The sequence below is a fragment of the Zophobas morio genome, unplaced genomic scaffold, assembly GCF_036711695.1.
Source record: "Zophobas morio isolate AGI-343-1 ecotype UQ-CSIRO unplaced genomic scaffold, CSIRO_AGI_Zmor_V1 ptg000048l, whole genome shotgun sequence".
Classification (NCBI taxonomy): Eukaryota; Metazoa; Arthropoda; class Insecta; order Coleoptera; family Tenebrionidae; genus Zophobas; species Zophobas morio.
This window is the reverse complement of record NW_026972153.1, coordinates 359710-386584: the sequence shown is the minus strand read 5'-3', so window position 1 is coordinate 386584 and position 26875 is coordinate 359710. Positions and strand designations below refer to the sequence as shown.

The 26875-nt window shown below is 33.2% G+C and overlaps 3 protein-coding genes and 1 long non-coding RNA gene across 9 annotated transcripts; 3 read left to right on the top strand and 1 right to left on the bottom strand.

The window, feature by feature from the left end:
- The first annotated feature begins 5637 nt into the window (after positions 1–5637).
- On the top strand, positions 5638–8639 carry LOC135142513 (uncharacterized). Of its 6 annotated transcripts, none has more exons than XM_064074232.1 (15): positions 5638–5950; positions 6021–6113; positions 6164–6245; positions 6296–6390; positions 6442–6486; positions 6539–6634; positions 7278–7489; positions 7549–7616; positions 7671–7738; positions 7795–7868; positions 7918–7972; positions 8022–8085; positions 8138–8208; positions 8264–8340; positions 8392–8639. In XM_064074232.1, exons 10-15 carry the CDS (start codon positions 7833–7835, stop codon positions 8452–8454), a joined length of 366 nt encoding a protein of 121 aa, XP_063930302.1. In that variant the 5' UTR covers positions 5638–5950; positions 6021–6113; positions 6164–6245; positions 6296–6390; positions 6442–6486; positions 6539–6634; positions 7278–7489; positions 7549–7616; positions 7671–7738; positions 7795–7832; the 3' UTR covers positions 8455–8639. The 6 variants fall into 6 exon arrangements, 4 of the variants coding, with proteins under 4 accessions (XP_063930302.1, XP_063930303.1, XP_063930301.1 ...); XM_064074233.1 differs by having other exon boundaries at positions 8132–8208; positions 8273–8340; XM_064074231.1 differs by having other exon boundaries at positions 8132–8208.
- On the bottom strand, positions 8477–10971 carry LOC135142510 (hepatocyte growth factor-regulated tyrosine kinase substrate-like). Its single transcript, XM_064074226.1, has 15 exons — positions 10880–10971; positions 10741–10825; positions 10602–10677; positions 10448–10546; positions 10327–10395; positions 10218–10272; positions 10050–10102; positions 9927–9995; positions 9768–9854; positions 9565–9648; positions 9434–9508; positions 9128–9373; positions 9002–9074; positions 8864–8946; positions 8477–8809 (listed from the first exon to the last, which is right to left on the bottom strand). Exons 1-15 carry the CDS (start codon positions 10911–10913, stop codon positions 8477–8479), a joined length of 1521 nt encoding a protein of 506 aa, XP_063930296.1. The 5' UTR covers positions 10914–10971.
- Positions 10972–18051: 7080 nt separating this feature from the next.
- On the top strand, positions 18052–18700 carry LOC135142519 (uncharacterized). The gene is made up of 3 exons (XR_010282560.1): positions 18052–18289; positions 18349–18544; positions 18624–18700. It is a non-coding gene; the product is annotated as an uncharacterized LOC135142519 (long non-coding RNA).
- A 5738-nt stretch (positions 18701–24438) lies between these two features.
- LOC135142509 (dihydrofolate reductase-like) lies at positions 24439–26555 on the top strand. Its single transcript, XM_064074225.1, has 7 exons — positions 24439–24528; positions 24639–24724; positions 25104–25153; positions 25205–25310; positions 25361–25432; positions 25492–25604; positions 26164–26555. Exons 2-7 carry the CDS (start codon positions 24645–24647, stop codon positions 26340–26342), a joined length of 600 nt encoding a protein of 199 aa, XP_063930295.1. The 5' UTR covers positions 24439–24528; positions 24639–24644; the 3' UTR covers positions 26343–26555.
- Positions 26556–26875: the final 320 nt, after the last annotated feature.

The window sequence follows — 26875 nt, the reverse complement described above, 5'->3', positions numbered from 1 at the left end:
ATAATGATCGGAAAAAATGAATTATAAACAAGAATTTCTACCAATTAAAATTTCTTACTTGATTTCGTGATATAATTTACACCGAGCAAAAAATGGACGCCCAAGCTCAGAAGAGCATTATGAAAACATAAAGTAGTAACACAAGCCTCTCCCTTATTATTCATTTAATTAATTACCAGCGGATAAATTACAATTACGGGGTAATAATAGAATTAACTCAATAGGACAATTTTTTAGATACCCGTCACGCTAAAGTGGGCGCCCCTTCAAGAAACAAAAACACATTTATTAAAGCATTTAGTTCTAAGTATTAGTGAAACGTTTCATAAAAGAAAATCGAAACAATTATAAATATTTACAAGGAAGTGGATACAAATTAAATTAAATATACTGATTTTATAATTTGGTTAGAATTCATGATTATTTTACCAGTGTTCATATATGGTGTTTTTAGTTGTAATTAATAGTTTCACGTGTTTTAAATAAGTTTATATGAAATGATATATTTTGTGATGTAGCAAATTTATCTGGGGGGTCGTAATTGTTGTTCAAGTGTTGTAATGTATGCTCTTCTTTTTTTAAACATCCTTTACGTAGTGATATGTTTTATCACTGATTTTATACTTTAGTAAAGAGCGTTCACCTTTTGTAATGATTTTAATCGCTTCGTTAATTGTGTAAATTTTTATAAAAATGTCTTTAAATATTTAACCTGTTAGAGTTACTTGTCCTTATAAAATGAGATCACCCGTACCTTTAATCCCAGCTTTGATTATGTTCAAAGTGAGCGGGCTGTTTGAAGGTGCCAAATTTACCACACAATTTTTTTAGAAAAGGTATTGTGACTTAAGGGTTCACGTAGCAGCCTTTAAGAAGTTTATATATTTAAAGTGTCGTGACGAACTTTTTGCTATCTTTAACGAAAGTATCTAGGCTCACATTCACCTTTTTAGTTTGGGGCTCCGATGTAGCGAATTAATGTCGTGCTCATTATTGAGTCAGCTAAGTTTACTACTATTTATCTGTTTAACGAATAAAATATTGTATATTAAAATTATTTCCAATTCGATATTACAAAGGAGAAATTTCAAAATAGTTATTTTTTTTTGTTTGGAATTAATTTACGTATAGCAATATGTGCCTCGAAATGCTTTAAGAAATATTTTTTTGTAACTCGCATATTGTTAAATTAGTTCAAGCTGTATTTGGCGATGCAGAGTATGCTGTTAACGAGACTTTCTTTCAAGAGACCTCAACAATCTAAGTGACATGCTTTGTAACTTAAGTCATATTTATACAAATCCTTATCGCAGTCATTATAGTTCCTTTAAAGGTTTTATTTCAGGCCCAGTTTTTTGTTCCTCAAAAAAAACGAGGTCGTGTATATCCTAATTAATTAAAGCTAACATCATGAGTACAAGCTATTACGAGACTGACAAACGATAGTAATTGTTTTTATCTTTTGTCGAACTACTCTAGAATATAAATTAATATATACATGTATTATAGGGTAATAGTATTAACACCTAGTTTTAAAAAAAAGGTGCTCTATTAAAAAATCCTATGTATTAAAAAGTGAGAAGAGAAATAATAAAGTATAAGGTTAGAGTAGAAAAAAGTATAAATATAATATAATGAAACTAAGAAAACTATTCAAAAAAAATTAATAAGCGAATAAAATACAAATTTTAAAGAACTTGATTTGGCCTAAACTCAGTCGAAAATTAGAGAATACGCGCTGTAACGTAACAGATAAGCAGATAGAGAAAAAACAAAATGAAAAATGAAACGGACACACACTACGTTTAGTGATGTCCTTAATTAAAGAGCTTGTACAAACTATAACCAGAAAGCGAGTGCAAGGAGGCTTGCATACATTTGAAGTTTAATCTTTTCAATTTAAAAATTTAATTTATCTTCGTGCATAATGGATAATCTTAGACCCGCCGAGTTATACTAGTGTTAGAATTAAAACTCTGGCGCTAGTGCAGTCTAATTTAAGAAAATATCTATCCCTTTTTCTCTAATTTTATGTCAAAAACTTTAGCTTTAAAGAAACGCCTCGAACCTATTATTAGCAAAACCATGGGTGGCGTCCACCGTTAACCATTACTTGAGGCTACCCTCGTGACTGGACTCGTAATTGTATCATTTTCTTCGAACTTCTTTATTTAGTAACTTGCTAGTAGCTATTTTATAGCTCCTATTCTTTACTATTCACTTCATTTTAGGGACAAAATTAATTTAGTTCTGTATATGACATTAAATTCTTCGTGTCTTAAACCCTTACTTCGATCTATATCTATTAATGTAAATTCTGGTACCCCTAAGCTTTTTACTCTATTTGCTATTACGTCATTATCGCAAACCACTGATTTAATCAATCTTAATCACTTTAACAGCCTGAGTGAGTATAAAATGTCCCAAACCTTTTTTAAACCCTAAGTTCAATAAGAATATTCCGGAATAATAGGAAAAAATATAAATACGAAAATTATCAATCCAAATAGATTAGCCCTCATTCCTTTTATGTTCTTTTTTTTTGTTGTATTTTATTACGTTATCAGCACCACTTAATTCTTTTTCTTTTTTCTCTTTTTTTTTTTAAAGGAATGAGGGCTAATCTATTTGGATTGATAATTTTCGTATTTATATTTTTTCCTATTATTCTGGAACATTCTTGTTGAACTTAGGGTTTAGAATGTTCTGGACACTATATAATCAATCAGGATGTTACAACTAATTTCGTCTACGGCGCAACACTAATTTGTTGTACGAACTCTTACATGCTCAAGATTCCAAAAAAAAAAAAGGACATGCAGTTACGAAAGGGCAGCGCCTTGAAATTTTTATTTGTCTTAATGTGAAATATAATTGTTATTTGTGATCGCAAGTATCTTATTTTTACCTGTTTTCATATATGTAAATAAGAAAAAAACATTTTTGATAAAGTAATATAGATATAAATTTTTTAATCAGTAATGAAAGGTTAATATTATTACTATAACTTGATAAGTAACAAGAAAAACGATTGTAAAAATTAACTTGGGGTTTTTATTAGCTACCAGCACCACGCTCTAAATAAAGCGCCTTTACTGCGATGCACCTCATTTTTAAAAGGGGTTAAGCAAAGTGCAAAGCATTGCAAAATTGCTTAAAACAAATTAACTTAAGCAGACCACAGAACCCGACACAAAGAGATCTGAAACGGATTAGTACCACTGGCCATAAAAGCGGCCCTTTTTTTGCAGTGGCTTTTTTTTTTTCAAAGAAAGAGTATAATATTTAGAAGTTTCTATTTCTAGTAATATGTTTATTACTATTAAAATAAAAAAATTTCTTTATTTTTATACAAAACTTCTAGTATAAATTATGTTTTGTACAGATTTTAAATAAATAAGGTTAAAGCTTCATTAATTTTTTTTTTCCAATTTTGTATTTTGTGTAAGTCTTTCGTTCGTTTTTTAAAGCATAGTAATGATTAAATAAGCGCACTATCCTTAGGTAATGATCTATCATCCAGTTTGTACACCCCCAACTCTCATGAGTCGTTTCTTGCAAACATAGCTGCTACTACAATAATGCTTGGTGTATTTTGCTAGCCAGTCATCTACGGAAGAAAATAGCAATATGCTAACCTAATGAGGACATGACACGATGTATCAATTTTTAACCTCATAATTTAAAAGATTTAGACAAGGATGATTCACACCTCACATCACCCTAGCACCTCCCTCAATCATTTAGTACTAGGACATTTAAGTTACTACATGAGAGGACACACCTATTACACTCAATGCTACTTGGATAACTCCTAAGCGGACACAAATGTTATTAGTACTACCGAAAGGTAATGATTGCAAGTTAAACACTAGTTTTGAGGAGGAGCCACTTTTTCAGGAGTTACCTAAATTTTTTACGCCACGGTACTATGCCTAGCATGCGCTCCTACCATTATTTTCTTTAAATTTGTTATATGCGCCAACGCATGATAATTTTATGATTTGTGTTTTTAGCGCTTACTATTATTTAAGGCTTCCAACCCGAGGGTGAGGGAGCTGATTTTATTACTATCTTATGTAAAGCGCCTATCGCATATTTTCTCTTTAAGTCACTTTTTCCTCTACATCCAATATCTAAGTTCTGTTTCTTTCTATGGTCTTTTCTTAAGTTCTATTCCGCTTGTGCACAGCTTTGATATAATTGTGCACTACTCCACTCTCTCTCTAAGATCTTATCTTAGCTTTTTTAACTATTATTGTTCAATGTTAATTAATTTACTAATTGTTTTTTTTTCTCCTTACTATATATTATAACTCTTTTAAGTTCACCTTTCGGTGTTTTTATCGTCAGAAAACTTTATGATCTCTAGAATAGTCACACATGACTCACTGAATACTTAACTATAAGCTAGCTCTTTCAAAAAGAAAGATATATAGCTAAGCACTACTCCAAAGAGGAATCAAAAAACTTAAATAACCGAATTTACCCCTCATTATAAAACTCCTATTACTAAAACTTATCGCACTTATTCTTCGGTTAATAATAACACTAAACGTTGCCGATCGTATAATATAAGGGTGTAACAAATAAAAAAAATTAAATACATAGTGACTTAAAAAAATGTAAAAACCCTGATAAATTTATTAACAACGGCATGCAACATTCCTTGTCTAGATAATGAAAATTTTATTCGACCAAAACTTTAGACCTACCACATTACAGTAGCAAAGTACCTGCTCAACCAAGACTTGACTTTAATTTGGTTAATAGTATTGAAAATAAGTTTATAAGCACTTCTAACTATTTGAAATTCATTAGCTTTTTTTTAATGCCTTTGGTAATTTATCATAGTCATTAAGTAAAAATTTTGCTGAATAGCATGGTGCTTATAAATTAAGAAATGTTTCATATATAAATATAAACTAAATGGCAATGGCATACACCAAAGAAAGCAGCTGGACATAAAAGTGAAGTGAGAGTAAAATTTATTAAACCTCACTCCATGTATATATACATGTTTGTGCTGTACTTATCACAAAATCATTCCCACGACTTTTAACAATTTACTCATGACATACTTGCCACCAAGGTGGCATTAATTGTTATTATGTATATACGTAATTCTTTTCTGTCTAATTAATTTTCCAGGGTTAATAAAGAGGTCAAATCACGTTAATAACTCCAACTGGTAGAGTGAAAAATTATTATCGCTTAACTATAATCACTCATTTGGGTTATACCAGGGGATCGACTTTAGGTATATATAAGTTTGTGACTTTTAAAACTTTAAAGCATCTAAATACTAGAAATTTGGTATCTCAGAGAAGGGAAAACTCAAAGATACAAACCAAACGCTGGGCAGGGGCTTTAGTACAGAAACAGCGAGAAGAAAGCTACATAACTAACTAAAACTTATGGTTAAATAAGCTAAGTGTAAAATTAAAAATTGTGCTCATGGATCCCACTGCACTTTAAAAGACATCGTTCCTATGCTGGATTCAAGAATTCATTCTTTAATGTTTAAAAGTTTCATACGTTTGGGAGATATGTTAGGGCTAAGTAACTTGAATTTCTGCCCCTCAAAGTGGGCGTCCCCTTATGTTGTAGAAAAATTCTTACAACTCACGAAGCTATATGAGCATTGTTCGGTCGGAGGTCTGACTTATCATCATGAAAATCGTTCAACCTTCGCAATATATATTTTATTTACTTGCGATGATTTTACCGCTGCTAACTCTTCCAAATGTCTAACAAAGAAAGTACTATAAAGCTCTTAGTTTCTGACTTTGCTAATTCAAAAACTCCTTGTTCTAAGGAGCAACTTACCTCTTTTATTAAATTATTAAAACTTCGAATCTCTTTTGACAAGCTAAAAGTGTATCAAAAAGATTTAGAGAGCTTAGAAAGTAAAATTGTATATTCAATAGCCAAAGTTGAAAAGGCGAAGGTATGAGTTCAATTATCGTTAGTGGGCGTAGGGGGCGTATTCAAACACTCATCTTTGACTTTTGAGATAGGAATTGCTTCAATCTCATCTAGGGACCGTTAAAAAAAAGCGTTCCTCGGAATTGGTGTATGATACACCCTATTTTTTCCTGGAAAATGCGGAGGTATTATATTCATCTCGTATCTTATAAGTTACTCTTCAAGTTGTTGGTAGCCCCAGGAACCAGTTATTCCTGACGCATTAGAAAGAAGAAACAAGTTAAAAAATATTCCCGCCAGACACACGGGAAAGATTTGTAATTTTCTGCTTTGTGTTTTTTAGTTATAATCTTATATAACTAATAAGGGACTCTTGCGGACAAGCAGAGGTTACGAGATTTAGTTATTTTTTCTAATAGGCAACTTCTTTTAAAACCTCTTCAAGATAAAATAAGACTTCTTGTATATTTTATTACTTCTTTTCGTTACGTTACTGAAATATCTTTTAAAAAGAATCTTAGAATGTCTTCGGATTTTTCTGTCCAACAGGAACTTAAGGTTAGTGGACGCAGGATTTATCTTTTGCATTATTAATAATTTATTATAAAAGGAACTCAAGTTAGAGCGCGATTCTCTTATTAACGCCAAGGAAGAATATTTTTTAGAAAATTTAATCGGTTTGGATTGGAATCATATCGCAAAAAATGTAAAACATTTGTATATATTATATAATGAACAGAAATTTACTTTTGAAGGATTCGTTATTTTTATAATTTTTTAATTTGTAGTTCTTTCTTCTGGATAAAGCAGTAAATAAACTTTAAATAAGTGGTTATATTGTCGAATGACACTTTTATGTTTACAGTTGGAGATGACATTGTTTAATTTAGTAAGGGCGTGGTCTATTTTCTTCTGAAATAATTGTCGATTTACATTAGTGCTACTAATAATTTTTTAAAGCGTAGTAAAGCATATATTAAATTCTTTGTTTTGCATAAAAGTTGGATGCTTATTGCTTATGTTAATATATATAAAGTACACAATAAATTTAGAGTTACGCGTAGTTATAAGTATCATATATATATTAAAGACTATTTAAGTTTTTAAAAAGTTTGATATTCCTTACAACAGATGATTAAGTCTTCGCTATAAATCTATTTAAATCTACATCTTTGCCCTATATTATTTGATCTCTATTAATTTTTCGTAAATAGCTGTATATGATACTTTTTAGAAAGTCTTGCTATTTTTTATAAGGCTTTATTTTCGTTAAAATATACGAACCGAAGTTAAGTCAGGAGAATGTTTGTTGAATTCTACTAAAAAAAATTTTTACTATTTATATGCAGATGAGAAAAGAAAAATCTGCTTCGGATTGCAAAATTGAATGGCTTAACAACCACCATCCAGCAACAAACAAAAAGTTACTAAATTTTTTACTATAATAGTATACTAATATTAATTATAAAAGGAGTGGAGCCGGGAGGAGGAGTCTAGACTCACTGAGCTGGTAAATGGGAACATCTATCAAAACTGGAGCGAAATAGCTCGAAAACTTCAAGTAAACAATACTATAGATGTATATATCTAAGTGTGACTATTGAGTACTTTCCCATTGAGACCAATCGCAGAGCGGTGCAGTGTTTTGCCAAGTACCAGAGATGCTTAAACAAAGAGCTTGAGGACAAGTATGCGACCAAAAAACGGATTAACAAATTCGTAATGCTAATGAGCGCTCGCAGCTCATGGACGGCTGAACAGGACGCCCTTCTGCTTCAACTCTATGAAAAAGGACACTCCTGGCTTGAAAGTTCTCATGCCATTTACGCTTATAACGCTTTGCAAACACCCTGACTTTCTCTTTAGTTACACAAGCACTTGAAAGAAAAGGCGTGCAGCAGTGCATGCAGCGTTACACCAAAATAAAGCCCAAGAAGCCGGTATTAGCTTGATACTGTCGGACGTATTGCTTTACACTGTGCATGGCAGGGGAAGTGGACGAAAGAGGAGGATGCAAAGCTCAACGCTGCCGTCGAAAAGTTTGGTACGATAGTAGGAAACAAGAAAATATAATTGTTATAAACCAAATATAGGAAAGAAATGGAAACTCATTGAGAACATGAAGTGCATACCGGAGCGAACAGGCCCTCAGTGCAGGTGTGCGGCACTCCACTCTCCACCTTCTTCGCTTTAATATGTACAGAGAGAGGTACGTTGAGGTTCTAAACGCGGCAGGGACCCGCTGGACTACAGAAGAGGACAACAAGTTGTATGCGATGGGTGAGTTTGTAATAAGGTGGCTTCCGACACACCCTCAATAACTTATCACATTTAGTTTCTATAGCCACAGGCAGTGACGCACTTGAATGGAATGATATTGCGAGTCAATTTCCTGGAAGAACCAAGCGGCAGGTGCTTTTTTTAGAAGTATTACTCAATATAAAATTGTAGAAACTATAATAGTGTAAAAGAAGAGCTAAAAGTCTTTTGAAAGCAAAAAAGCTCCTCACGGCGGATCAAGTTTAATTATAATGGAATTATATTATTTTTAAAAAGAAATAAGTTCATCGATACTCGAAGATGCCCCTTTGCTGTCCTTTTTTTCTTCATCTTGGTTAACAGGGGTTGGAGGGGGGGGCTGGATGACCTGCTCGCCGTAATACTGTGCACGTGGATTCGGCATGGTAGAGTGGCTGTACTGATAGAACGGCAAAGAGCTTGTGGTACATGGCTGAGAAAAGTAGGGGTTCGGCCCGGAGACGGTATGAGATGGGCTTGCATAGCACTGCTGTTGGTTGTACTGCGCCAGCGCCTGTTCCTGCTGCTGGATTAGCCGAAGCTTCTGCTCCAGCTGGATCCGCTGCAGTAATTCCTGCTCCTCCTAAAGTAGTTAAGGTAAATATAGTGACAGCGTGGCTCATGCGAGATCGTGTGCCTTTTGCTGTCGCTTCAATTCGAGAATCGACTTCCGCACTTTCACGATGGTTTCAATCTTTTGCGAGACTTCCAAAAGCTTAACTATTATTCCCTATATCAGTGAACACAACAAAAACAACAACAATTATAGATCTACGCTTCTCGTATTCTGTGGATTCCATTAAGTCTAGCAGTTGGGATTGCAGGGCAATAGTCGACTTGTGCAACGACTAGAAGTCATTACTGAGAAATGCTGTCAATTTAAGCAGATATAAAAGAAGACTTGGATGGTCTTGTCGAGCACGACATTCCTATGACTTCTATGGGCGTCTTGCAGTTTCTTCATATATAACTGAAGAGTTGGCTTTGCCCGTGTAACAAATAGTTCAAACACATCATTGGGTTCCCGGGCCCGGCTTGATCCGGCTGTCTGGGACGAGGAAGCCTCAGCAGCAGCTTGGTACGCCGTGGGAATTTCGTTAGGCTTTTCCTTCTCGGTGTCTGCAGGGCTAACATGGGAGTGACGCGTCTTCGATAAAGAGTGCAAAGCTACCTCCAAGCACACTTCTATAGAGCGAATAACGATTACCTGTTCCAGTTCGTGGAGCTTTAAGGACTCTGCAATTGCAAGAGCTAATTGTTCGTCATTGTGGTCGTCTTCTTCCTTGTATAAATGTAGAATAATTGGTTTCAGTACTTAGAAGAAGCAAATAAGGGGACCAGCGAAGGTCGGTGGACACTACTGGTGTCCAAAGGTGTCTGTTTGTCGGTCAACTGATTATAACAACTGTCACACACCCGAACCTTATAGAAAGAAATAGCGCATCATTTGAAATTATAAGAGTTTCCTGAAAATAATAATTAAGCAAAGAGCTCGAATGCTTAATTAAAGGCAACAGTAAAAGTTAACAAGGAGAAATTACAGGATTTTCCAATCCAATTGCCAGTACAGGACATCTTTTTGACGAGCACAGCTGGCAAAAGGACCGCCCACACTTACGACAATGGTGCTAAAATATATAATAAGGATAACATAAAAAAACTAATGACTCGAAAAAACCCAAAACCCTGAGGGCCCTTACTTTTCTATTAAAAGCTGAAAAAGAGGAGTTGCAGTTGGTGCAAAAAGCAGAATCTTCCCAGGGCGGTGGCTTATTTATGTATATTTTATGAAAAGTAAGATTTAAAAGGCTTTAATTACTTGCCTCAGTAACTTTGTAGGAGCCTTCCTTAACTGTTGACCTGGGGAAAGCGTAGCCTAATAACAAAGGTTCAAAAAAAAAGTAAAGTAATTTTATAAACTTAAGTTAAGTAATTCATGTAAAGTAAGAGGGCTTGAATATCGTATACAACACAAGAAGTAAAGTTAGAACCGAAGGAAAGTAAACAATCGCGCAATTCAGAGAGAGGGCTTAAAAAAGGTTCTCCCTATATTTACGATATTATAACGAAAAGGCACTAGAGAGTATTAAATAGCTTAACTGAAAAGCCAGCCAAGGTGTTTTGAAGCAAAGTCAAAATTCTGGCAACTACAAGATCGTTGCTGCCTTCCTAAAAAACAGTTGGCCATGTGTGAAATTTAAAGAAGTCGAACATTGTGTACGTAAAGCAAGAGCCAAGATTTATACATTTCAACGTTCTTAGCTGAACAAAATTCTTTAGCAAAAAGTGTTCCACAATTGCTTACTAACATTTCTAAAACCTTTGAAAAATAAAAATACCTTACGGTTGCCTAAAGTACTTTGTAAATTCTAAACCGTTAAGGCTAGTAGAGTTTTATTGACATCTTTATGTACAAACTTTTTACTAATGGCTTTAAGCGCTATGGCCGGTCTGAGTCAAAGTATATGTAAGATAATCAATAGTTAATAAATAATTAATTTCATAAAATAATACTTGGTCTCCCCTTGTCTAACCATATCACATAGTTTTGTGTTTATGGCATAGTCTGGCTCTCCAAAAGAGTTGGAAACCGCAATATCTAGAAGTTTTCAAAGTATAATGATCTTTCAACCACTTAGTTGAAGATTTTTACCTAAAGTTTTCTCAAACGGACTTTGTAAAAACATTCTACGTGTATATGGATTAGCCGCAGCAATTTTTTTAACACATAGTCACCCAATTGACTATACCAAAGTTAACAAAACCAAGCGCAACTAATAATCACTAAGAATTGGTATAACAAGAATTGTTTGTTTTTATCTTAAGGCGGACCATTTAATGTGGTGGGCAAGATTAGCCTTATTGGCCAGCATTACGTGCCACTCTGCCCGTTAACCCCTTATAGGTTACTGGTTACTATCTTACTGCTTGTCGCCTAGATTCACTTTAAAAGAATAGGTTTACAGAATTGACTCTAAACGACAGACTCGGTCCCTAAAACGATCTCTGGTACGTTTGAGTACCATATTCTAACGCGTTAGGCAGCAACCAACAAAACAAAAAAGTGGTAAATTTAGTTCCAGTGAACGTTTAAGTTGAGCATGTGCCACGCGTTTTTTTATTGGACAAAAAAAAGTGTTCATTCTGGACGTAAGGTTTATTTTTGGTTAGGTAGGTAAGTAAACATTTGTTTCACTGTTTTTATTTTAAAAAATTAATTGGGATACATAGAATCAAATTTTGAAAATAAATATTGAACTTTAAAGTATAATTTTAACACAGGAAGTGATTTCGCAGAAAAAAACAAATCTATTTTAAGCCCCAGAGTTTTGCCCGTTAAAAGGATAATATGAATAACCAGTTTGGGTATAGTGCTTATCATAAGGTTTTTAATTGAGCATGGTCCCATAATAGTTAAAAACGACAATCCCCCCGACAAGAATTAAATGATATTATGGTCACCGCTCTTTAGTGCGGCCTGGAACTGTGTAGATGGCGCAGTCTTATTAGTAATATTATATATCTATATATATCTCGAATAATTTATAAATGGTTTCCACGGTGGGTACTTCATTTACTCTATATTTAGCCACTACTGTGGATAGTATTACTAAGGAATATCTGTAATGAGAGGTATGGCAACACTCAAAATAGCTTAAATAAATAGATAAGTCTTTCTTAGTTCCCTTAAATTAAAATTGAATAGTCCTTCCCTTAAAATAGCTTCTATATCATAACTCATAGCCAGGAAATCTCCATTCACTAATAATTGTTCATTATAAAATTATCGCTCATAACTTTGCTATGTGCACTAAAACTCTGTAAATTATTATAAACAAAAAGATGTTTTTTGCAACTTACCAAGACTAACATTTACTCATAAAATTTTTTATAGCACTAATTTTAGTATCTATGACTAGCTTTTAAACTAATTTAAAGACTGATTCATGTTTTGAGTCATTTTTACATAAAAAATATGTGTTAACAATTGGAGAAGGAAGGCGCTGTGTGCTGTACTCTCTTTGTAGAACCCTTCTCGGTGTACTGTTTATACTGGATTTAAAAAAATTGACCGCATTTACACACAAGTTCGGGAAAATTTCCTTGATAAGCAGGAGAAAACAGAAACAAGAAAAGTAAAATATATACTTTTCTATAAATCGCTTGGAGATAACGTAGGCCTTTTTTAGACCACTATAGTAACCCTCCTATAATACATGTAAGATATAAGTTGCCGGCATGGGGTTTTCCTTCCATGGTGCCTAAAACAAAATTAAAGAAGAGAAGGGACTTAAAGCTTTGATGTATTTGGTAAAACTTAAGAAAAAAAATCTTTCAATTATGATTAAATATAAGCAGCCTTCTTGGATGAAGAACCTTAAGCTAATCGAGAGCCAAAATATTAAATATTTGTAATTTATGGTGAACTCCTTTTTTTTTCTTGATCGACACTTAAGTAACTTTGAACACTGTGAGCTCTGATGGCAGTCGCATCGGATTTTGAGGAAATCACAGTATTGGCAACCCCGCATGAAGCGCTTTTTGTTAGATGCGCTCCTTGAACTAGTACTTACCAGTCTGTTTTACAGGGCGTGTCATATTTTATTAAACTAACTACCTTTACCTTGCTTTATGCTTTGTTGATTTCATTGGCCTAAAGAGTACTAATGTATCCTTGTGCTCAGAGAAAAGTAGTTCTTCATTTGCTCCGGCTCTTCTTGTTATAAATAAAGTTTTTTAAGGTTTAGTAATGTTGTGTTACACAACCGAATAATAAGGGCACTTAAAAGTTTTTCAGAACTGCTGATAATAGCTAGAAAATTTTCAATCTTTTATGATTTTTTCCTTGAATAGATGGTATAAGTTTTTAGATAAAGAAAATCAAATGGCGTTTTATAACCAACTGTTTCGAGTTTGATCAGAAATAATAAGCTAATGCTATCAATTAGCTCTAAGAATTTACGGATTCTAAAAAAACACAAAACATGAGACACAAAAACACAGAACAAATTTTCAAAAATAAAAATGAATTAAAAAGAGATCAGTAAGAACTGCTTCTAGTTTTACTGTACTAATTCCATAAAAAGCAAATAAGAAAATAATACACTATATTGTATATATACAAAAAAATTGCAGATTGGTATGAATAGACAACTATAATATATGGAAATAATTAAATGTATTTGTAAAAGAGATAAGGACGGATAAACCGGTTGATAAACTATTAAAAATACACATACCTAAACAGAAATAAATCAATTAGAAATAATAGTTAAAAGATAAACCAATTAAAAATATTATAAACATATTTTTATAATAACGCAAACCTTAAACAATTTGGCAGGGACTATGTTAAACAAATATTATTATACACAAATTTGGTAATTATTGATCTCTAAACGGAACCAAATTACATACATTTAATTTTTAAATTTTATCTAAACAACTATACATAAATGGAAGTGCTTCTTTTAACCTTTTACAAAGATATGTAAATGGCTTAATTGACTATAATAAAATAACTCCAAGTCTCCCGCCTTGCTATGCAAGCATTTACAGCGCTATCTTAACGCCTAACTGTCTGGTGCCATGATTGGAAGGTTACTATAAATGCGATGAAGAGCCGAGCTATATTAGTTTCAAAGAAATGCGTCCACTTGTTGATGCCTTAACCTTTAATAGCATGAAGATTCCATGCTGTTCTCAAGCGAAATACTAGAGAATCATCATCGACAATATATTTTCCTGGCAGCCTCAGTGGATTATGTAGTGGCGAAGATCAAGGCAGCAACCAAGGCTCTTTATCCCTTATCTTGCGGAAAGAGTAAGCTTTTTCTGCGAGACAAACGGCAATTGTATCTGTCTTACATCCAGCATTAATGACATACGCGTCTGCTGCTTGGACTCACGGTTCCATGGCGATAGCGCCGGCACTTCAAGTGTGACAGAACAAATTGCTGCGTGTTCTACCAAAGGCACCGAGGTTTGTGCAAAATTCACCGGGGCCTTCAACTGGGCCCTTTAAACGTTGCCTTCCAAAGTCCTGGTGTAGTCCCTTACGACAAGCTCACCAGGCACACCAATCGCCCGCTGGTGAGAGAATTTATTAATGGCACCCTGGAGGTCATTTGTAATATATCTGCGCTCACTCGAGTATTCGAAGTTTTTAACTCGATCGAGCACCAGGAGCTGTCATTTATAAATAAATAAAATAACTTGTAATAGGGGGGTCTGGCTGGCAGAGGAGTGACTGGCCGGTGTCTCTAGGTGACCTCGGTTATTGCGCCTAAGGCCGCCTTTCCAATGTGACTTTTTTAACTGTTTTCCACCACACTAGGCAGGATGGCGGAAGTCCGGGCATGATTCCGCTTTTTCAGTCCTTCGGGGCAGTCATTATAGCTCTCCAGAGAGCGTACAGTGGTGGGCCAGTGTTATTATAATCTCTTATAACATTTTATTGAAATTTTATTTGAAATACCTTTTTTTTATATACGTGCATCTTTATACTTATATATATATTCGTCTTGTTATATGCAATTGTGTTAAGTTTCGCAAGCTGATTGTAGAGATCAATAGTACGTTTTAAAGTTTATCCCTAACAAGTTATTAGTAGAGTATTAAAAGTAAGGAAAACGTATGAATGAACTAAATATAGTTTAATTAAAGCAGTTAAAAAAAAGGCAAAACACAGTTAAACATAATAATCGGCAGTTTTATTTACATTTACTCACGTTAAAAGAACTAGTCTAGTTATAAGACGTTTAACTTGCTACTAAATTAGTGATAATGTGGACTTTGGCCATGTGAACATCTAAATTTCGTGGTAATAAATTCTTCTGGTAATTGCATTTTAACGAAATGTCTTTGTTAGAATGAACTTCACTTTGTAGTTTCAGACTAACTTAAAACAGTCATTATTATACTTATTTAAACTGTTAAGTAATTTTTATAAAGAAAACCATTTCCATAAGTTTACTGAAAAGGGCATAATTATAATAAAGTTGAAAGTGATTAAAGAAAGCAATAGTAAAATACTAGCAGGGTACATTTTTAATATTACAGTTTTTAAGACACTTTTTTATTGTTTTATTCTCCGTTTAAAATACAAATAAAAATATATTTTGCAATTCTTCACAGCCATGTTGTGAACATAATAATATACAAATTTTATTTGGTGCATGTTTAGAATTTAATTATCTCACAGCACGAATTTTTAATTTGTGTTATTGAGGGTAACTAATTATATATATTAGTACCTTATTAAATCAATTGATTAACATATATAGTATATATATAAATTTTTAATAAAACACATGGGTGACTAGTCTATTTTTTTTTCTCTTGCTCTTTCTTTCTTCTTCGGTTATTACCGCGGTTTGAGTGTTTAAGTTTTATGTTAGTTTAGAGGGCAAGCGATATTATATAGGTATTAGTTTAGTCTAGAGGGCGTTATAGTGGAAGTTAATAGATAGCTTAGTAGTCTAAAGGACAACCATGAAAAATATTTAGTTAACAAGTTTCATTAAATGTATTTTGAACAGGTTAAGATACTTTATTTAAACAGTATATTTTAAAATAAGATTTTTTATATACTTTGTATTAAAATAAAATACAAAGTTCTATATAAAAATTTACCATTAGCCCTCCAAATAAATTATTTTATGATTAACTCTTACCACGAACCTATTAGAGCACACTTTCTCTCGAAGTAACGATATTACTAATATTTTTTATAAAATTAATTTAATTTAAGTAGAAAGGTCTTACTATCATAAACCTTTATTTTCGACAACCAAACATTAAAAAAAAATGTCGAAACTAAGCAAAAATTCTCCAGTAACAAATGTATGATAAATAGCCAACTTTTTGTTCTATTCAAAAAATTCTGTCACCTGTATAGGGACGCAAAAGTAATTTAGCCCTTAAGGCGTGTGCGTGTGTCCACTTTTACGTTTTACCGAGATGGTCCTACTCACGTAACTATACTACTGTTACCCACTAATATTTATGTTTCTTAATATGGACAATGCATCTAATAGCGACTTAACCAGTAATTTTTATATTTAATAGGCAAAAGATAGATTAGTTATTTGTTAGGAAGTCAATGAAGATAAATATAGTAAAACTCTTGCATCTTCTCAACTTAACATAGGTATGCTGTTATACATATAATATTACCCCTTTAAAAATTCAGGTAGCGTTATATTTAATTTTTTGGGTAAATATTATAAAAGGTGAGTTTGCAAAGTTTATAAGAACTTTAATCTCTAGGAGTTTAATGAGGTCAATATATAATTGCACCTTTCTTTTAAGTACATTAGTTATGCTATAATTTTGTATATTTATGTAGTTAAATAATCTATTATACTGTGTATGGAGTAAATTACTATAATTCTGTAAGTAAAAGTTTTAGGAAAAGTAAAGTAGTATTAGGTAAATACCAAAGATGATTTTTTACTGTTATGCTATAATAATAGGAAAGAATTATTAATGTTCTTTACCTTATTCGCCCTTTTATTTGACAATGTTTAATAAAATAGAGTATTCATTTGTTTTATACCTTCTGGTGTTTATGAAAATATGTTTTTCTTTAAGTTATTCAGATATTCATGTGAAGTTTTATTCAAAAATTTATAACGACTAGATGCTGAGATGGCAGCCGTGAGTACCTTAGGAAAGCCAGCAATAAGCATGGAACATGCTGATAAAGAGAGTGAACACAAAGATAGCACCAGCCCATTAAGATCATGCTCTTTGCAAAACTTTGCTAATGATAAAACATTCCCAGTTTATAATACTAAAAAAGCAGTTAATAAGGCCTTCAGCATTTTAACAGCTACAAAAAATGACTTGGATCTACAAGATGATTATGTTGATTTAAATAAAAATTTATGTGAAAATAAAACTAACGGATTTGAAAATAGTATTGTGTACAATAAGAACGAAAGTAAATTTGAAGAAACCTTTAATAGACAGACAATTATAGGCAGTACTTGCTCTATTACTAGCGTTGATAGAAATGAGGAATACAATTCTGCGATAGTAAACAGTTTGGCGGAATCTGAGATAGAGGAAAATGAAACCAATGAGACCAGCGATGAAAGTCGACACGAGGGGAAATGTAGTGTGAAAGGAGCTAAAAAACGCTTACGAACACAGTTTAAAACACATCAGCTTGCGGCTTTAGAGAACGTACTGAAATTGCTAATTAATATTGGTTATTTAAGAACCGATCTGACATTTACTAATAAGGCCTTTCTTCGGAATCACAATCCGGACAGAAATGAGAGGGAAGTACTGTCTAGCAATCTAAAACTTTGTGAAAGAACTATACGTTACTGGTTCCAGAACAGAAGGTATGTTTCATTATAAGCTCTACAAGTTTTTTTATGTCGGTATCTATATTTATAATTATAAGGCCTACGCTTCAGATATTTAATAGCTTGATATAATGGTATTTTAATATTTTAGGCAACGATTCCGTGAAAAACGGGATCAAGAGCAACATACATCTTATTTGATACCCAAGTTTGGCCCCTCTTGAAGATGCGGAAGAGATTGGAAAGCAAAACAATGGCCGCCTTAACTTTTATTTTAGAAGTAAAAGTCAGATCAAAAAACGAGAACATGTCACAAGTAAAAAAGAAAAAACACAGGCGGCCAAGTTCAAATTAAAAGATCCCCATGAGCAACTGCTAGAAGGCATAACTATATCCCCCTACCAGCCTAACAAAAGAACCGCAACACCCACTCGGCTCGTAACGCAGACCCCTTTAACCCAGCAGACGTCTCTACAGAGACCAGCATCTTTTAACGGCGTTGCCGACGCCTTTTCTGCGGAGGGTAAAGAGGCCCCTCTTACCGTGACAAGAGAGTCATGCAGTATGAATGGGCGTCCCGTAAACGTCTGTGGCTCGCAGCAAAGTCAGCACCAACATTACAAGGAAGTGGGTGTACCTGTGAATGGCAGTAGACCAGTGGAAATTGTATGGTCACCAGAGAGGTGGCCACCAACGGTAAAAACTCAATACTCTGGCAGCACGCAAGTAGCTCTTAAGAAGGAGTACGTAGTTAACTTTAATAGTTTTGTGTGTTTCCATGTTAATTTTAATTTTAAAAAAGGGAAAAATGCGGCATATGTCCTCTTCACAAAAATATGAGGCATCTATTTGCTGCGCTAGCAGAGGTGTTACCTTCCATACCTGGGCGAGAACTTAGTGGAGCCGAATTGCTCGACGCTGCTATAAATATTATCAGCAGTGTTAATAATATTGTAAATTCAGGCTGTGTTCTCTAACTCTAGAGGAGCTCCTTGCACGTAAGTTGGTACATACTGTTTGACTTTATTGTACTTTAAGCATACTACTTTTTGAAATTTTATTTCTCATAATCGGTAGTGATCGAACTTAATGGATACACAAAAAAAAAATTTTTTTCTTCAAAGACTTCGAAGTGAGAGCTCGTGGCAATTTTAGCTAATACAGAAATTTTAGTTAATTTATATAAATGTTGTAATAAAAAACTAATTTTGCTCTACCATCCTTTAACACAACTCATGAGACAAAAAACAAAAATTATCTTTAATAAATATATTACGCACGCTATTTATATAGTTTTTTAGGGTACCTTACCTAGTATTACTCACGTCAGTTAACTTGTATTATAATTTCTTATAAGTAATGAAGACTTCCGCTAGATTCCATAAAGTCATATTTTACAGATTTGAAGTAAGATTTTAAGTTAAATTTAGATATTTGAGCCAGGTAATAAATAGCCGTTTAATGCTAAGTTAGCGAGGCAAAAATAATTTCTAATTAAGCCATCATTATCGTGTATGACATTTTGCTTTCAGAACCAGTCTAAAGAACTAGAAAAACTTTAGCCTATCTTATAACTTTTTGGTAAGAAATATAGGACTTAATCCAGTTTAGCTGCATTTCATTGCTCTTACTTATTTTATTTTATATTAAACGGGACACGTAGATGTTCGTCTCTCCTTTACAAGTAGAAAGTAAAGATTTATAACGGTATACGACATTTATAGAAATAATTATTTTTAGTTCATACTTTGTCATACGCAGCTCCTACTGTAACTTATACAGAATCCTGATTTGCACACTTGTTTTTAGCCTATATTATGACATCTTCAATGATTGCGCTCTTTACAAGGGTTTTACAACTACTTTGTGCTGTGTTTGCCCTCACGTGGTATCAATTAGACCTTTGTAATCAGTAGAAGATATAAAACGAGATGCTTTACTGAAGATGAAACTAAGGTTCACACGCTCACCCTGAGGCCCAAAACCAAAAAGGCTGTTCCTTTTTTTTTATTAATAACCCCTTGCGGATGCTCGTAAGTCGACCGCAGACCGCTTACATCTTTATTCGAGCGCAACTGCCCTTACATCTCTAGGAGTATCATGACTGTTTCGTTCTAGGGGGGAGTAATGGGTTAACCTGGCCACCCATCGACCAAGTTCTTGGAGATTTGACTCCTCAAATCGGACGGGTTAAAGTTCTTTTCTCCCGTGCACTCACAAGACTGCTACTACCCTTGAGAGGGCTTACATACGTTAACAAAATAGTTTAATTTCGGATATGCATGTGTCTCTATCTGGTATGGCAGTTTATAATTTGATACCCAATACACACTCTAACTGCACATCCCCCCTTTTTAACTATACTTGCCTATACCTCTGGAAACATTGTAAAAACATCCCAACTTCATTATCATTTTATTTTTATAATCTTGGCAGTACAGCGTCTTGCAAGCGGATAAAATAGATTTATTAGGATTACAAGTATTTCTGGAGTCCTTTAATAATATTGTTATATTAACAGTTTCTCTTAAGTGGGCCTTTGGAATGAATCTTAAATGCCCGTCCGTTTAAAACAAATCCAATTATCCGTTGCAGCCACTAGTCTCCCGAAAAACTTCTCTCCATTTATAAAACTCAGTTTAGATATGCCTAAGTGGCTAAAGTTTTATGTAACATATCTTTGTTAAGGTATGTAGTTTTTTCATTTTCCTTTGTACGCGCTACACATACTTGCTTATTTTCATTCCCTTCTACTTGCATATCAGCGCTCGCTAATCTTGACAATAAGTCAGCTATAACATTCAATCTACCCGTAATGATGAGTAGAAATTTTCCATCTTATGTTTTTCTACTACTACCTGAATAAGATTCCATTCTCGGTCGTTCGTTAGTTTCAGCATGCCTATCTCTAATTAGTGTTCACATTCTTCTAGAAAAACCTTTTTACGTTCATCTCCTCTTTCGTGTTATCTGGGGGGTTTAAATTTCATAACCCTTTTATCGAGGTTTGAACGTAGGGCTAATTTTCGAAGCATCTCCACGGGCACGCCTTCATCTCAGTTTTCTAAGGTTTTTAAAAATATTTTTGGCTTCCGCGGCACTCTTAATTCATTTCACTTCATCGAAGTCCTGTAATATAATTTTCGTCTGGTTGTTTACGAAACTTAATTTCTTGTAATTTATTATTATTTTTATTTGAGTGGTAATTAGAGAAATCGACTAGTTCAATACCAAACTTATTTTATCCTTTTACTCATTACTAAGTCAATATTCTTAGGTAAGGGGCGATTTACGATATATGGAGTTCTTAATTCACTTCTTCCAATAAGGTGTAATGTATTACTTTTTGTTAATTTCGTTCATTCATGACTTTGCAGTGGGCACACTAATAAATTTCCTTCCGCATTAGAATCTAATAATATTATAAATATCAGTAGCCTATTTACCTATTTCATGATCTCGTTAACTATAATAATACTTTTGTTTCTGTGTATTTTGTAAACCTTTAAATTATTATGAAGAAATAGGGTTCAAAAAAATTATTATTATATTCTCAATCATTTGTTAAATGACCAGCCTTTTTACAGTTATAAGATACCACCTTTCTTTGTTTACATTTGGTACTTATTAACATTTTTTTTATTAAGTCATTTGTATAGCTTTCAGTGGACTGCCCCTACATCTACTAAAGTCATCCGGATCTGAAATAAAGCTATGAGCAGCACAATCTTTTAAATAAATATATTTTCCTAAAATATTGAACAGGCTACCCCTAATCAAACTCTTGGAATTAAGAGGGAGATATCAAACTTATTGAATGTAGAGTGTTCGTGCATAACTCTCAACATAAAACTAAGTCTTATAATTGCATTATAGAGAGCATAATATTTTTAGCGCAGTCCCCCGCGAAGTAAATGTATATAAAAACTGAACATTAGCACCGGAAGAATAATTAGGTCAAGAAGCATAGTCTGCTAGAGGGAATCTTCTTAAAACACAATCAACTATATAAGGAAATAAAACAAACCCCACGGACCAAAAGAAAAACACCAAAACCATGGTCATCAATCAAGCAAATACCCACGAACAGGAGGTACCATAAATTAATTTCACTGAGTCACCGAACTGAACAATTTTACTTAAAAAAACACCCATCAAGTACCACCAAAACAGAAAAAGTGAGGGGTCACGCCCACTCCAAACACAGTTTTAATAACCCCGTTACAGAAGAGATAGAAGTAGACTAACAGCTAAAGCCACAGTATGTCAAAAAAACCATACACACCCTGCTGACAACATAAAGACTCACAATGCCAAGAAAACAATATGCAACCAAACTAACTGGCGACACAACTCAATAACATGAACAACGGACAACTATGAACAACTATTAGTCGTCGGGCCTTCCTCAAGCGACGATAAACTGGAAACAGAAAGAGAACAGAGAAACATAAAAAAATAGCAAAGATTGTAATAAAGAAAAAACTTAGACTCAAAACAAAAATTACATATAACTTAAAAGGTCATATTCTTAATTTAATTACAATAAAAGTATAACAACATAGGCACCATCTACAAGCATTGCTAGCGGACAACAGAGAATCTTAATAGCTATAGACATAGACACCCTACTTGGCACTGAACCCACCAAACTAAACACCCCCTGGACAAAGAAACTATTCTCAACCAGCACTCCAACCATAAAGAAAAGCCAAAAACAGGAAAACCGGAAACTAGCCAATGAATACATAAATCAAAAAAAATGGTCTAACCACTCACGCCAAAGGGCTAGCAATGACTACTCCCGCATTGACAATCGAGTACTCCTCACTATCGATTACAGAGAAGAAATGGAAAAACTTGATAGGAATTATTACAAACGAGCAGCCTCAGCCGAGCTCGACTTTATAATTAAACAATGGTTTACCGTAGTACGCTAGTCAGAATTACCAGGAAACACAAAAGAGCTTTTAACCGCATAGCAATTACACAACACATTAAGCACGAAATGCGCTACAAAGGAACGCTTTATGCCAGGGGGTACATGCAAGAAGGCATGGGCTATTGAGAAACAACTCCCCTGTCCTTGCCAGGAGTTTTTCTAGCATTTTCGTCATAATAACTAAACTGAAAAACATGGCCATATATTTGGCCAACGTAATCACAACTTTTCCTTAGGTCAAACTTAAAAGAGCCATTGATATACATATACCTTAGGGCTTGCACCTATGTAGTAACAAACTTGCCTCATAGCAAAAAAAGCTCTTTATTCAACACCACAAGATAAAAGAAGAATGCGTAATAGAGCGAACATCGCTATCTCCGACTTAAAGATTTGGCAAGGCTATTTATTTTATCTAAATTAACACCCGACATCTTACTATAGGGCTATCACCAATCTGTAATGGATACTGCTACATTGTCAACAATGAAAAATACAAAATGGAAAACTTAAATAGAGATTACGATATAACTCTTGATAACCAGTAAAAAGGATAGGCCTCACTAATATGGATCATTATCCTGATAAAAGCTGCTAAAAAAATTTAAAACGTATGCTAACAGTTTAAAGCTTGCCACAGTTACTCTGGTTTCAGGATAAAACCATGGAGATGTGCAACATACTGAGGAGAGGGAAGAGGATTTCTTAAGCACTTGAAGAGGAGGTACAACTTCAGCACGAAAGGGGTTTTTTCCCCTTTTTACGTGGTTGTTGGATTCATTGTATCTGGCTAGTGTATGCGTACTTCGTGATTTATATTATATTTAAACATTTATGAAGCATACTTGACTTGCTACTACAACGAAAAGCTTTGCATGAGCTTCACAAGGTAGTATTTAATTATTTTTTTTAGTTGTGTAAAGAAATTACCTGTTATTTTTTTAAAAAGCTCTATTATAGAAAAAGTTTATTTACATAACTTTTAGGTCAGCATACCTCTAGTCTTAAAAGCTTTTGATCGCTGATACATGAAGCCGGCATTAAATACATATTAATTTTAAAGAATGAACAAAAAATTTAAAGCTAGCTAATGATAAATTCAGTCACTGCTTATGTATTTACTTAATAAAACCATGTCTAGCTCACCAAAATTAGTTTGTGAGTGCCACCGCCATAATTTGAAGGTTTCAAAAGGGATTTAAACTTACTTCTTTCTATTGCGTACAAAGTTGAATTTTTTTACCTTTGTTAATATAAATTATGTACTTAAGTATATATAAAATGAATTGCAACATATATATACAAAACAAAAAAGAGAAACAGTTGGACACAAATGTGATCTGAAAGCGACCATTAAGCTACGCACCATGAGTATAAGTTTCGTTGTATTAGGTGTTGTACCAGCACTAAGATAAGGTAGGCAGAGGTGTATAACAGGTTAAATACTAAATTATTAACCGGAATTGAGCAGTAATAGTTTAAGCGTTTATAAGCGTTTACACCTTAACTTAAGCTTGAAGTTGGACTTTTGCATAACCTCGCTCTCATTAATATTATTAATGGTGTTTTAATCGGTGGTTTATAATCTTTACAATTCAACACCTCAAGCCTTAACCCCCTTTCTTAGAAGGGTTATTGTATTAATACATATATATACAGTTTTTGTCTTTAACTGAAGATCGATATATATATAACTTCATTGCGGTAAGTGCATTTAAAATATAAACCTATTGTTTAAACCTGTGATATCCCTTATCATTTACTACTTTATAGGAGAGCGTAAAAAGGCATGTTTTAAGTTATGAAAGTAACCCTTGGCAACTATAAATTTATAGTTTTAATAGCATAATAGTTTAGCTGTCTGTAAAAGCACTTTTTACGTCCTACAATGTATAACTTTTACCAATATTCCTTTTTCCTCTAAAATATTAATATAATTTTTACCCACTTTCATATAGATTTCACTGAGGATAATTATTTCTTACCCATTTAGCTACTGTTGTCTTCTCAACTTCGGCTTCATTGTTACTAAGCAAAACGGTATAATTTTAGATTGTTAGTAATTTTGTTGACTTTCTCACCTAGAAATAATTTATAGCTTTACTATTTTACTTTAATTTTTTACTGATTTTTTATAAAAAAATGTTTAGTTAAAAATGAGAACTTTTTCTATTATCGTAGCCTTAACGAGCGAAGGCGGTATTGGATATAATAACAGTATACCATGGAAGCTGAAGTAACTGAAATTTTTTAGTTGTTAGGAATTATTTATTTTAATATTTATTATAGTTTATAATATTTTATAGTTATTTTTATAGTATATTATAAACAAGTAAGAGAATTCTAAACAAGCTCTGTTCTTATGAAGAAAAGTTATCATATAAGTCTGATAAGCAATTTTTTTTTTTTAATATTTATTTGTCTGAATGGTTCTTCTCGTAAGTTTTTCCCTAATTTTTTGTTTTCTCAAAAAACTTTATAAGTTATTTTGCGAGGTTTAACTTAAATTATTTGTTGCTGATGACTTTAAACCTAGTTAACAGTTATCCAGCAAAATAAATATATTTAAAGAGTACCTATTCTGTTAAATAGATTTTATAACTATTTTTAATCAGGGGTGATATAAAATTTTTTAAAGAGAAAACTTCTTCGACGCTGGACAAAAGTCTACCTTTTAAAATCTATGCCATTTCTATTTATCTTTTTGTAATTTAAGCAAAGCGGAATGCAGTAGTGATGGGGAGGCATACGTGGTTCTCCATCCCTGAAAAGTTTCGACCCCTCCCCGGCCGATTGAATGTTATTATTAGCTCAACTCTCGAGTTACTTTTTACTTTCACCGTTTTATACGAGTAAACCACAAATTTTATAGTTCCAACGAGTTGCCTTCTGAACACAGCGTGGTTTGCCGTGACTTTTCGTCCGCTTTAAAACTTCTATCAACGTTTTATCTTCCTGTTCTCCTCTGTTTACTTTAGTTTATGTCATATATTTTTTTATTAGTGATCCCTACTGCATTCAAATCGAAAATGTTTTTGTTATTGGGGGTTCTTTGCTTTATAAGGAAGCGCTGGCGATGCCACAGTGTACCGCTTTATATATAACTAGAGTTTATGGTTAACATTTTTTTTTACCTAATATCTTTATTATAAAAGCAGTTATCATTTTTCTGTGCTTTAAGTATTTTTTTATATAAAACTTTTTTAGTTGACTGTTATTTCTTTATTGACATTAAAATGAAGCATAAAATCTTAAAAAAAAAGGATCCTTTACTTTATATTTTAATAAAGATAACAATTCTAAGTTGTGTACTGTTATCATAAAGTGATAGATTAATTCAGGTATTATTTATTAATAAATAAGCAAGAATAACTTAATATAAAGAAACTTTTACTCTGCATCTGTTTTGATTGCAACCAAGTCACTTTTAGTAGATTGTTGGTCGTGAAGTGGACATATAAAAGTGGGCGCAGAAGAAAAAAAGCTTTCTCGCTTCAATGTATAATAAAGCGCCATAAAGCATTATATATAGTAGTTACCTTTGTTGGCTGTTTGCATAAGTTTTAAGTGAGTTTATTTATTAGATTTACTTATATGCAAAGTTTTATGTTTATTAAAAAATGTTTTTTTATAATTACTTTTCACTTATAATTTTTGTTATTAAATGTCTCCCAGGGAAGTTTCACTGTGACCGATTTTTTCCCAGGATTGACTTTTCACTTTTTAAACTGCCCCAAAGTTATGATAATAGCAAAGAAAATAGTAATGCGCCAGCTGTACTGTTGAGAAGTTCAGAAGATGGAGTCAACTATGAAATTTATAAACTAATTAGAGTTAATATTAAAAGATATTAAAATTTTTATGTTGCCTGGAAGACCACCCTAACGGAAAGTACGGCTAACTAGACCCGCAGCAATACTTATTATTTTAAAAAAGCTTGTAGTGCCAACACCCCTGAGGTAATCTGGTAACAACCACCGGAAATCTTCTAGGCTTGCGCAAAATCAAAAACATAGAGCTTTTTATAAGATAAACAGACCTACAGGTAACTCTTGGCTATATTATGTGCTTTCTAAAGAAATAAAAATTTCAACGCTGCACTAATTTTTACAACAATCTGTAGAATAGTTAGGAATCTATATCTAAGTGCATGGTCCTTATAATGTAAAACTTTTACCTTTAAACGCTGCACAGGTGGGAGGGCCCAGTCTTTTTCACTTATTCCACTTATAAACAGAGCCTTGTTTCTATTCCTATAAAAGTATTGTCTACAATGTTTTTTTAAAAGAGCTGAGAAACAAATATATACTGACTCTTAACTTAATGATATTAAAAACTTCTTCATAGGTGGGATCAGGCCCACCTTACTTTTTTATATGAGCTACAT

Coding starts and splice junctions, on each gene's coding strand:
- LOC135142509 (XM_064074225.1), top strand. CDS start 24,645: ATGAGAACTTTTTCTATTATCGTAGCCTTAACGAGCGAAGGCGGTATT. Junction 25,311..25,360: donor ATTATTAGCTCAACTCTCGA/GTTACTTTTTAC, acceptor CAAATTTTATAG/TTCCAACGAGTTGCCTTCTG. Junction 25,605..26,163: donor ATATATAACTAGAGTTTATG/GTTAACATTTTT, acceptor AATGTCTCCCAG/GGAAGTTTCACTGTGACCGA.
- LOC135142510 (XM_064074226.1), bottom strand. CDS start 10,913: ATGTTTTTACAAAGTCCGTTTGAGAAAACTTTAG. Junction 10,547..10,601: donor AAACTCTACTAGCCTTAACG/GTTTAGAATTTA, acceptor TATTTTTCAAAG/GTTTTAGAAATGTTAGTAAG. Junction 10,396..10,447: donor AATCTTGGCTCTTGCTTTAC/GTACACAATGTT, acceptor ACTGTTTTTTAG/GAAGGCAGCAACGATCTTGT.
- LOC135142513 (XM_064074230.1), top strand. CDS start 5,747: ATGTCTAACAAAGAAAGTACTATAAAGCTCTTAGTTTCTGACTTTGCT. Junction 5,951..6,020: donor CCAAAGTTGAAAAGGCGAAG/GTATGAGTTCAA, acceptor CTTTTGAGATAG/GAATTGCTTCAATCTCATCT. Junction 6,391..6,441: donor AAGATAAAATAAGACTTCTT/GTATATTTTATT, acceptor TCTTTTAAAAAG/AATCTTAGAATGTCTTCGGA.